The following is a 12,657-nucleotide window of genomic DNA, read 5'->3' as shown; positions in this document are numbered from 1 at the left end:
CTCCTTGTAATTTCAATATTCACACCAACAGGCACAGAAGATTCATGCGATGAACATCACAGTAGTGCTTTCTGATGCTGGCTCCAATCAATCAGCCAGCTACACAGATGAACAACAAAATAGTAATTTGTCATCTGTGATGAGCATCAGGGTAGAATATGGCTCCATCTGACGATGCCGCCGAGAGGAACAGTTCTACAATTCTGGCTAGGTTTATTATGTACATAAACAGCATCATCAGTCCAACAGCAGCTAGCAAGTGAGTTAAAAACAGGATTACAACACACGCTGCTACAACGGTAAAAGTATTTGCAGTTTGGTTTTATAACGACGACGACGACAATAACAACAACATCAACAACACATGGAGGGAGGGTTCCAGGATCTGCATCACCACCTTTGGTTTCTTTATATGAATGATGATTAGCTGGACACTGAATTACTTACCACTATATCTAACCTTTAACTTGCCACTACAACCTGAATGTTTGCATAGGTTTTGGCGTCTCCTGCAGTTGAGATGATGGTGTCTTCCTGTTTGCATTGCAGAAGCAAAATAAGCAAAAAGAAACTTGTATCTTCCTGTTGTAAGGTTATGGTCAGTGCGGCGGTTAGCTGACCCCTGGCTGCGCCACTGGACGGAAGGACCAGCTCTTCCTTGGCTCAGTTGTGATCGCGGCCACCTTCTCGTTCGCCCACCAGTCGGACCCGAGGGCGCCCGTCTCCTCCACGTGAGGGGCGTCGACGTTGCTGAACTTGAACTCTTTGGCCAGACGGAGGGACAGGGAGCGCCGTGCTTTCTCAGGCAGGTCATGATATGTTTCGTCGACGTAGAGCCCTGCCCTTGTCTCATTGGATTCTCTGGAGTGATCGCCCGTGTTGCTGGATGGAAGGTGGAAAGATGATGCAGCAGATTCTCCAGAAATCGCGGTCTTCTTCTCCAGGCAGCGGGCAACATCCTCTACTGTCAGCTCGAATGAGACCCGGTGATCCATAGCATGATCATTGTTTTGAAGTCTTGCAGAGAAGTCCACGACTGGTACAGCTGCTGTAATGTGGCCATCCAAAAGGGAGCCGCCATTCCTCATATGGCGAGGTATCAACTTCTGTGTAGCAATGCCCTCGCCATCCAGGATCTTTGGGGGCTCACGAACTGGGAAGGAGGGGAAAGTGCTTTGTGAGGAAGTCTGCAACTCAGGGTCAGGGAATGGGGAGCAGGTGCCAGAACAAGCAGAGCTTGGAGATATGAGACGCCCTATTGGGCTCTCAGGGTACATATGGTATGAGTGAAGTTCACCCCTTTCCCCATTCTTGCTGCTGTTGAGTGAAGTCAGAAGCTTTGCATATGGCACCTCAGGCGAGGAAGGGGTTGTCAGATGAACAGACTCTGGTGGGGGAGTGAAAGGAGCTGTTGAAGGTTCAGTTGTGAAGGCCGAGAAGATTGGAGGGGAGACCACTTGTGTCTCATGTGCATATGGCCCAATAGCAAAGATGGATGGAGGACCTGTGGGTGACGGAGAGTTTGGCGAGCGAGGCGAAAAAGATGGAGGGCCCATTGGTGATTGTATAATAGATGCAGATCCTGATTGGAGGAAAGAGGCGGGCGATGATGGAGGTGCAACAAAGGGGAAGGCCTGGGGAGGTGGATGATTTGGAATTTCTGGAGCCGGTGCATCTATCCTCTGAGATGCAGATTCTGGGACAAGGACCGCATGGCTGATGCGCCGGTCATTCTTTTGAGCTCCAAAGCAGAAGTATGCGCTCAACCAATCAGTCCATTTCCTTCTCTGCAAATGAACAATACTACTCATTAGTACAGAAACAAAGAGCTGTCATTATGCAGTCTTCTTTAAACAAAGGATATAGCATGTGGCAGCATAAAAAGTTCATAAATAAACAAGGCACATTAATAAAGTATGAACTTTAGAGTTCAATGCCTATGTATAATCAGGATCATGTACACTTTTCTCAGACATATACATTCTATACTCCCTTGGCTCCTCAGTATAATCAACAACAATATGCAACTTCTCTAAGAAACCAGAAGACGATATACGAACTATGCTACACAATTACTGTAAAAATCAAAGCAGTCATGAGTGTGATGAAAGATAGAAAAGTGAAACATCATGCTGCTTAGCCTGAAACTAACCAAAAAAAATAGTAGAAGTAAATCATACAAGTCACTCAAAATTACAACAGATCACTCAGCCGGATGGAGCAGTAAACAAGGGAGAAACCATAATTCCAGCCACAACTGTAACGTATAGATACCACATACTTGTTTCCTTTTATCTAGTTATTAGTCACCACTTACAGCCACAGGGTTAAAATCGTAGCTCCACTACAAAGGCATCTCACATCAGCAAGTGCCGGCTGCTATTGTAATAAGACGGACACTACCAATACTGTTTGTTTCATGTGGTCCAAGCTAAAAGTACTGGAGAGTAGCAATCATAGGTGCGCCACATTACCTTAATTTTTTTCATGAACAGACAAAAACTGTGACTAACTAACATAACAGGACGAATGCCTAAACAGCAGGCCATGCATTAAAAAAGGGAGTAACTAACGCCAGGGATTAAAAACAGAAATAATAGCTGGTGGCATATCACCAGCTAAGAGAGAATATTTTTGTCCCATCTGGTCCTCTCAAGAATTCAAACAGACCGTTTCAACTATGCCCGTTAATTCCATGCAAGTATTCAGTGCTGATAGTTTGTTTCATCCGACGCCAAAAGTGGCACACGGTATAAATAATCTTCTGAAGAGAAAACATGAATTACATCTCCCCAAAAAAATACAGGCAGGTGCAAAACTTGATTTCCTATCAGTTTTGCCCACCACCATGTATTGCTAAACAATGTAACCAAAGTTTACAAGTCAACTTAGTGAAGGTGAAGCAAGCAAACCTGCCCGCAGTGATGTACTAGAATGCAACTATATTTCAAAGCGCACAACTAACCTGTGTAACTAATCCCCCGTCCTAACTCGCTCATGGAGTCCGTATTTTGTAACATGTGTTTCCCAACTGAACTCTGATGCTGTACAGAACATGTACCTATTACACCTAAGTAGTTACTATTACACAGCAACCAGGTACCAGGCAGCACATCTATGCAATCACAAGCACATGTGAGTTGGCGACCAGGTGATAACAGGATGCACCATCATACTAAGCTCTCGTCGAGGCAAATGACTCAAAGAGGCAGCACAAACCAGCGATTTCACTTGAAAATGCATACACAAACGATGCATCTACTAAACAATCATGAACTCTACCGCAGCAGCATAACGATCAGAGCAAGCCCGCTAAACGACCCGACCAGACCATACGAGGCGGCAGCAACATGGACGGTAACAAAACTTCACACAGCGGGCAGGGGTGGAAGCACGAACCGGCTCCACGGTGGGCTGCCTGCGGCTCCCGGCGGTGACAATGGCGGCGGCGGCCGCGTTGACGGTGTCGACGCTGTTGTGCACGGGCCTCATCTCGCTCGCGCGCTCCATCGGGTCAGTCCACCGAAGAAACGGGATCGATCGGCAGCCGACGAACTGGACGGGCAGGGAGATTCGTATCAGAGACCAGAGCGAAATCAAAAGCAAGAGCAGAGTAAGAAGAGTCGAGGCAAGGCACAGGGCTCCTCACCGCCGAAGCAGGCGACCCCGGAGCAGCGGATCGGGCGGATCTCCCCTCCGCCCCGACCGGCGCAGGGGAACGCCTCCCCGACCGGACGAGCGGTGCTCCTCCCTCCTCCCTCCCGCCTCCCGGGATCAGGCGGCGAGCTGCTGCGGCGGCGGCATGGATCGGCGGGATCGGGGCGGAGGCGGGGCCGGATCCGAGCGCGACGGCGGCGGCGAGGAGGAGGGGGTTGGGGACTGGAGGGGACTCGACTCGCCTCTGATGATTACTGAATGAAACTAATTGAAATTTTTTAGACTGGAGGGGATTCTTATACCCCTGCTCGAGTCAAACACGCCATTAGCCAGCCGTCCGCGAATTTACCATCCTGCCCCTGCCTGCTTTCCCACTCTCTCTTCTCCCCCTCTATGGAAAAGGGAAGGATTTTATGCACTGCCAAAGCTCATTTAATATATTTAGCGTGTAATTAATATCGTAAATATATATAGTCGCTGGGCATGCAATTGATGTGAGACTAATATCCTACCTAATACAATCTGCAATTGATATCGTACCAAATATTAGCGTGTATTAGTTACCTAGCTACGTCGAATCGTTTGAAAAAGGAAGGATCTCATGCACTACCACAGCTCATTTCGAAAGGATGTTTAAAAACTTCTGTTTACGCCGGTCGTCAGATCATGTCAATCCAACGATTTAGATTGTTCCAGCGTTAAATGCTTTAATATATTTAGCGTGTAATTAATATTGTTCATAATGGTACTATATAGTTGCTAGGCATGCAATTGACGCGAAACTAATATCCTGCCTAATACAACGTGCAGCTGATGTCCTACCAAATATCGACGTGTATTGCAGGTACGCGATTACTAGTTGCGTCAAACAATTTGAAAATTGACGATGACTTTTATACACATGACGCGATTATTTTGAAGTTCGTTACACATGTTGCATGGTTACTCGATGGTCTGGTTATACGTGTTGCAAGTCGCCGCATGTTTACTTTTGCAGTACACATGTTGCGTGGTTACTCGGTGGTCGCACGTCGCCGCATGTTTACTTTTGCAGTGCGTTACACATGTCATGTGGTCGCTTTTTGTGGTCCTTTGTACATGATGTGTGGTTGCTCTCGTGGTCTATTATATATGCCGCATGGTTTGCTTCTATAGTATGTTGTACATGTTGCACGGTTGCTCGTGTGGCCTGTTAGACATGCAACGGTTACTATAGTCTGTTGTACATTATGCGTACTACACTGTTCATTGTCTTTGTAAGAAATGTTTTGTCCACATACAATATGCTACGGAGAATACGTGTATATTTTTTCCCATCAAGTTCATATAGCTTACATCGCTCAAAAGAAAAAGGTTTAGATAGCTTACCATGCGTGCCGCATGGTGCGTGTGTCCCTGTTTTCAAGTTGATGTCCGCCTGGTCAAAGAACTTATGTTGATAGTACTCCCTTCATCTCGAATTACTTGTCTCAGAAATGGATAGAAACGGATGTTTCTAAAACTAAAAATACATCTACGGACATCCGTTTCTACGACAAGTAATTGTGGACGAAGAGGATAAGAAAAGTAAGTTTTATCTTATTTTCGCTCCGCCAAATCTTGGCTAGACCATAAGTCTGGTCCACCAAGATGGGAGCAACTTACTTTATCAAACCAAAGAACCCGCATGTACGCGCGCAGAAAACAATTGTTTAGCAACATGTTTCGTTTCTCCAAATTAAGAAAACTTTCGGCAATCAACAATGTAAATCACGTTCTTTATTTATTTTTCTCGGAGCCTCGGTGGTGGTGTTGTGTACAACACAAAAGTAGAATGCACAAGAGTTGATAATGGTAAAAAAGCATTTGCTTCTTTGACCTCGACTCACCTCAAGTGGCAACCGATCAGAATTACCCCCAAAGGGAACACACCCGAGGGCATTTGGGTCAGAGCGGGGCTGCAGATGAGATGGCGCTATCCATCCCCACGTGTGCGTGTGGTGAGGCAGATGCAATCATGGCCGCACAAACCCCCCCAACCCGCACACCCACGTCGCCGTCAGACCTCTCCCCGGCCCCACCCGTCGGCGGCACGGGTAATCACAGCCCGCGGTGGCCGGCGTCGGACCAGAGAGGCCGCCGCGCGCCCCTCGTGCGGCCCCCCGGGGTGAAAAAGGCGCCTTTCTTTCTTTTTCTTTCCGTTTCTCACTCTCACCCTTTTACGTCTCCCCTCCTCCGCTGGCGGCTTTTCGCGCGAATCTTCTTCTCTCGCCGCTTTTGTTTGCGTATTTATATAGTATTTTACTAATTACGCGTTGCCGCTCCGTACGCGTACGCAGGGGAATAAACTAAACTACGGGTGGCAGTGGCAGTAGTGTGGTTCGGTCACCCACTGGCGCCGGACAGCGTGGCTCTGCGCTGCACACGTGCACACCTTCCCCTCTTGAATTTTCTTTCTTCTGTAGAGAAAAAAAAAGAATCTTCTCATGCATGCATGGCCATTGTTCTCCTCCTCTTCTTCTAATTGCACTGCTAGTGGGCATAATCCAGGCTTATTATATTTAGAAAAAATCAGTCACAGCTAGCTTAGCATCGATCTCTCCTGGATGACCAGGCTCCAGCAGGCAACTAACTAGGGCTGGCTGGCTACCCATACCCGAAAGGAAAAGCAAAAAAGGAAAGCAATGCACACTAGCTGCTATATTGCGGTTGCGGGCGTTGTTTAGTTGGAGCTAGTAACTGATGTGAATGAGTGAAGGTATTTTAAAGCGGCTAGCCTGCAAGTAGACCTGGACCTGGACGCATCATCCGCGTACGTGCGTGTGTACGCGCGCTGTTTTGTCTGATTGTTAGGGTGATGATGCGTAGCAACTGAAAATACTGTATATCAATGGCTGTATGTGTGCATGTAATCTTTCATCCTGTCAACCTCCACGTACTACGTACCTAAGTACCACTTTTTTTTTGAGGGGATCGTACCTAAGTACCATTGGTGGGATGGGATCGATGTAGAAATTTTGGTTACTCGGCAGCCGCCCAGCAGCTCACTCCGTGGAAGGTCAACCGGTTCTATTTCCATGGCTGGTAGTACCCAATAATGCATCCATGCTGCGCTGCAAAATACAGTCGTATGCTCCTCTGAGTCTGAGTTATGCAGGACCGTATGTCCACATGACTAGGGTGTGGAGCAGTTACCATGTCGTACAGGTGCCCAGGCGCACAAACTCCCGCCCCTCACCCATTGACTGGTTTACGACGACAACACCTGTATAGAGATCAGCTTATCCTGTAACTCATCTTGATCTAAACTTGATGGCGGCGATGTATTAGACTCCCACACATAACAAAAATGCTCGTTGATCTCTATCTCTTTCTTGGTCTTCATCAGATAGTTGCTCTTCTTCAGACAATTAGGTTAGTGCAGCTGCTCCATGTTTATAATCTCTATCGAGGTCTCTAGCTCAATCCAAGTTTGTGGTTGGATCTTTTTCACATTTGTGCCTTGTTGTTGGTTTTTTCCTTGGTCGTCTGGTTGGACCCTTCCTCTTGGAAGGAGGGACACCTCGTAGTGTTGTGACGCGGCCGGGTTGAAGGCGAGGAACATGCTCTTGTGGAACTGCCATAGCTCATACGCTGGCAGACAAGCGTATCGTGCCGTTGCTGGGTTGCAGATGTAAGAATAAAGTGAACCACTCTTCAGGAGAAGGAGGCCGTCGCGATAGTGGAGCACAGAAAATGAGTCATGCCGAAACAGAGGATGCCGGAACCCGAAAGACATTGTGTTTGTGCTTTGTTGCAGTCCTGCTGCTCGGCGCACCGGTGGCGGTCATCTCCCGGGCGGCGGAGACCAACGCATGGCTGATCCTGGCGTGGGTGAGCACGGTGGCCGTCAACCTGTTGCTGCTGGGGTCGGCGGCAAACCTGATCGTGCGTGAGCAGGTGCACCGGTCCCAGCAGTTTGGTACACCCTCTCCTCCTTTGGCCACCTCCAGTTCGACTTCCAGCGATGCTCATTGTCACCAGCGATGCTCATCAAGAGCAACTGAACAAGAGAGATATTGATGAATGATGATCATCAACACAACAGTAGAACATATGCAGAAACATGTACATTTTGGAGTAGCTGTTATCACAACCAACAAAGTAAAAAAGCGATGTATATTTGTTCAGTATTAGTAATGAATTGAATGGTACACATTGCAATCTGTTGACCGACCAAGTGGGCTGCCCATGTGCAACCTCGGTCCATCTTCACCATGCTTGTTCTTCCTTGTAGAGTTACACGCTACGGGGCAGGTCACCAACCATAATGGGAATACGGTAGTTTAGTCGCCGGAAGCGCATCAATGTAGCATGGGCGGTAAGGGAACGCGGCGCCGATGCCATGGGCATTCGTACAAGGGTTCCTAATGAGGTCATAGCCTAAATATTGCATTCTCGTGGTCCTAATATGATATGCTGTAACGGCGCCGTGGGTTTGGAGGAGCACGACTTCCTTATGCGGGTGTAATCCTATGATCTTGTAATCCCGTGACATGCTTTCGGAACTTTCATGTAGGTCAATGAAGTTGTCTTCGTCCGAGTCCCAAGAGGACTCAAAGCTCTCTACACTTTTGAATATGTCATCTTCATCTTCGTGAGCAACATCTTCTTCACTGTGACCATCGTCATCAACATTACTGGCTGTATCATCGAAGCCACCATCCGCCTCATGGATGTCTCCTGCTTCATCGTTTTCATCGTTCCCATCACAATCATCATATGTGTCGCTCTCCTCCTCAATGTTATAAGGTTCAAACAAGCTAGCAATTGCTTTGTTGTTTCCGACGGCCTTCCATGGCACTCTAGGCTCAGTCCATTGTGGTATTTTGTGACTAAGCTCCGCTTGGTGTGCTAGCCTCCACTCCACCTGACCATCTTCTGATTCCACGAGTGTCCATACCCTTAGTTGGATTTTGTCGTGCGCCACATAGTGAACCCCTCTCTCGTAACTCGCTACGACAGAGCTCTCGAGCAACTTTGACCAACTTGTGTGTTCATCAATACAAGTTTTACCTGGTAATTGGGCCATGTTGTACACCCCCTCCAAGTTGCGTAGGATCAAAAGGATGTGGTTCCAGCAATGTACGTAGAGCGACCCCTGCCAGTACTCGGCTGACTTCCATATTTTGACGCGACTTGGGTGTGGCGCGGTCACCATGTCATAGAGTTTCCTAGGGGCGTAATGCCCCGGTACAAACTCCCGGTTCACCCATTGATTGGTCTGTGACGAGAATACCGATATAGAGATCACATCTGATGGTGGTGTTGTATTAAAATCTCTTACATAATCAAAATGATATGTGATGTCTATCTCCTCTTGGTCTTCTTCAGATAGGTTTTCTTCTTCAAACAACATAGGCAAGTGCAGCTGCTCCAAATTAACCTCGACCCAAGTTTGTGGCTGGGTCCTTCCCTCTGGTAGGATCTTTCCCTTTGGAAGGAGGAAAACCTCATGGTGCCGCGACACGGCCGGGTCAAAGGCGAGGAACATGCCCTTGACAAATGGCCACGTTTCCTTCTCTGGCAATGGCGGCAGGCTAGCGATTCGCACCGTGGCCGGGTTGCACACATAAAGATGACGTCGTAACCTGTTCTTGAGGAGAAGGAGGCCGTTGCAACAGTGGAGCACGGAGAAGGTGTCGTGCCGAAAGAGAGGATGCCGGAAGACAGCCCCGTCGTAAGCCCCACCTAGTTGTTCTGAACGCGCGGGCGCGGGCGCGGACGGGGCGAAGAAGGAGGATTTATTGGCGCATCCGTAGTTGGTGGTGAAGATGCCGGGGAACGGGCCCCGGGGGAAGAAGTGCGGGAGGAGGAGCTTGTGGGCGTCGACAATGGCGCGCCACGTGCGGCAGACGCGCCGGGACTCAACGAGTGGGCGGCAAGGGAGACGGCTGAGGATGTCGAGGAGCACGTCGTAAGGGAAGCAGATGCCGTTGCCGTCGGTCCCGTCCATCTGGCCGGCGAGCCGGGCGGGCGCTGTTGGACTCGCAGAGGGCGCTGGTCGATGGAGAGAGATGAAGGCGCCGATCGATCGATGGAGAGCGACGAAGGCTAGGGCGATCGATGAAGTTGCATAAATAGAGAGTGTCTCCGCAGTCAATTCTAGGTTGAATTGCGAGTTGATTCGGATCGACCTGCGGCTGTACGTGTTCAAGTCTGACACCACTTATCTTGCCATTAACATGGACATCATTTCAATCTCTGAACTTATTTTTTGTACGGAAAAAACTAAACAATTTTTTTTAACTACAAGCACCGACACGCCTATAGGTCTCTACAAAAACCTTTTTCAGTGGTTTGACTTCAAAATTTTGCAAAACCTAAAAGTTTGGCAAGGAAACATTTTAGGCTAATTTTAGATACCTTGTCTATAGGGAACTCAACGTTGGCCTTTGCTTATTTGCTTGCTTTGCCAAACTACGCACACTCAAATGTAGGCTTGCCCTGTCCAACGTAGCATCTGCCGCCACCAAGTTCCCCCCGTGCCGCTGCATCAGTCCACTTCTCTTGCCCGTTTGACGGCCTCGTCGGCGGTAGGAGGAGTGGGGACCCATCCACCCATTATGTTTTTCTTCATCTCATGTATTGTTTCCTGATGACATCAACGAGGTGGTGACGATGATGTCGTGTTGGAATAATGTCTCTCTGGTGTCTCCCTACCCCGACAACGTCCGATATGGCGCCAGCGAAGCGCCTATGAGAGTTTGTGTCCCAAGATCTTTGGCTCTCTTCAGATCTTGGAATTTTGTGTATCCTTCAAGGAGAGAAATTGGCTGGCCATTGGTGTGACGAGGTTTGAACAAACTAAATAGAGCTTTCTTGCTGTCGGCTGCCTCCCACTGTAGTTTCGTCTCCATGTAAGAGTAAGCATCTATTTGACGACCAAAACGACCAAGGTCAGCCTTGTGTGTTAGCATCCACCCCACCTGGCCATCAGCTAATTAGGTCAATATCCATATATGTAGTTCGTATTTTTCAAATGTCACATAGTGAACCCCTTTCTCGTAGCTTGCCAAGACAGACCTCCTTAGTGGCGTGGTAAAACATACATATTCTTTATCTTTATAAGCTTTCCCTGGTAGCGGAACAATGTCATTGGCCTCCTCTGAGTTGTGCAGGATCATAACAACGTTATTCCAACAATGCACGTAGAGTGACCCTTGCCAGTATTCAGCTGAGTTCCATCTTGTCATATCACTAGGATGCGGGGCAGTCACAGCGTCGTAGAGGTTCCCGGGGGCGCAATGCCGCGGCTCAAACTCCCGGCTCACCCATTGCATAGTCTGTGACGAGAGCACTAACATAGAGATTGCCTTTTCCTTGTCCGGTTGGATCTCTCCTCTCAGTAGGAACACCTCATAGTGCAGAGACACGGCCGGGTCGAAGGCCAGGAACATGCCCACATTGAAGAGCGAAAAATCATTTGACGGTCGTGGTAGGCAAGCATAACGCGTCGTCGCCGGGTTGCAGACGTAAAGATCGAGTGGAAACTTCTTGAGGAGAAGGAGGCCGTTGCAGTAGTGCGGCACAGAGGCCCAGTCGTGCCGGAAGAGCGGACGCCGAAAGACTGGGCCGTCGCGAGCTCTGAGCGCGGCGCCGGCGGGGCAAAAAAGGACGACTCATTGTCGGTCCCGTAGTTGTCTGTAAAGATGCCGGGGAAGGGCCCCCGGGGGAAGAAATACCGGAGGAGGAGTTTGTGGCCGTCGACTATGGCACGCCACGCTCGGCAGACGCGCCTGGACTTGGCGAGGGGGCGGCATTGGAGGCGACCGAGGATGTTGAGGAGGACGTCGTAGGGGAAGCAGATGCCGTTGCCGTCGCTCCCGTCCATCCGGCCGGCCGGCAGGGGTGCAGATCGATCAGCCCGGAGAAGACGCGGATCTTGGGATCAAACGAAGGCGAGTAGTAGTACAGGATAGGCGGCGATTGATCGAGTTGTGTAAATAGTAGTACTGGCGGCTGGGTAGATGGAGTCCGTCTGCGTCCGTTTTTTTGTTTTTGTTTTGGAAAAGGGTGATACCCCGGCCTCTGCATTAGAAAGATGCATATGGCCATCTTATTAACCAGATAAAGTGTCAACATTGTTCCAAAGGTCTCCATAAAAAATAAAAAAGCACCGACAGCTCACACAGAGCCATAAGAGGCTAGAAACACCACCTAGCCAAGAAAAGACGCCACAACCGGCTGGCTAAAAAAGATAGAAAATCTAAATGCCTATCCTATTACATGACCGCCATCCAAACCGGTTGAAGATATCCCGAGCTACCATCTCCCAGCGGGAAGACCCAGTAACCAAATGCTCCCTGGCCTCCATCTGAGTGAGTAGTGACCACGAATGGATCAGTGCCATAGTTCGGAATATGACCTGCAAAAAATGTATACATAATGTTCTGTTAAAAACCAAATCATTTCTGTAAGTCCAGATAGTCCACAGCAAAGAACAAACTCCAACCCGAATATGTCGTCCGTAGTTGGGTCTAGGTTGAATTGATTGTGCACATCGATCCGGTACGTGAGTTGGTTCCGAGTCCATGTCCAACACGTAGTACGTGTTTTGGTTTTGTGTCTGTTGAAGCTTTCTTTCTGGCCTTCCATACCGATCGTATCAATGGCTGCCGCCGTACACCACATTCCGAGGATCAAATGGTCGAACAAAGATGTAGTACGTTACAAGAACTCATCAAGAGATAAATAAAAGGAGAACTCAAAGCCACAACTGGCAAAACATAAAACTAGAGGCCTATACACTTGTCCTATGGTTCCCGGGCGTAGCAAAAACACATGCTAGATTGCTAGTTGCACCAAAAAAGATCAATGAATCCAGCAAAAAGCACACTGTCACGCCGGCCACAACGAAAGTCTCATCTATCCACCAGCAAAAATCATTGCGAGTTCCAGGAAAACACTATGCCAGTTCCAGTAAAACCTATCTCGGGACGTGGCTTCTGCATTGAAGTAGCAGCCACGCCAGAGAGGTCG

General features: G+C 48.7%; 1 protein-coding gene across 1 annotated transcript; it reads right to left on the bottom strand.

The window, feature by feature from the left end:
- Nucleotides 1-193: 193 nt before the first annotated feature.
- LOC125527577 (uncharacterized) lies at nucleotides 194-3,931 on the bottom strand. The gene is made up of 3 exons (XM_048692095.2): nucleotides 3,650-3,931; nucleotides 3,400-3,555; nucleotides 194-1,787 (listed from the first exon to the last, which is right to left on the bottom strand). Exons 2-3 carry the CDS (start codon nucleotides 3,508-3,510, stop codon nucleotides 612-614), a joined length of 1,287 nt encoding a protein of 428 aa, XP_048548052.2. The 5' UTR covers nucleotides 3,511-3,555; nucleotides 3,650-3,931; the 3' UTR covers nucleotides 194-611.
- Between the last annotated feature and the right edge of the window lie 8,726 nt (nucleotides 3,932-12,657).

The sequence above is a fragment of the Triticum urartu genome, chromosome 6A (assembly GCF_056163025.1).
Source record: "Triticum urartu cultivar PI428250 chromosome 6A, HENAU_Tu73, whole genome shotgun sequence".
NCBI lineage: Eukaryota > Viridiplantae > Streptophyta > Magnoliopsida > Poales > Poaceae > Triticum > Triticum urartu.
This window is presented reverse-complemented; position numbering and strand designations above follow the sequence as displayed.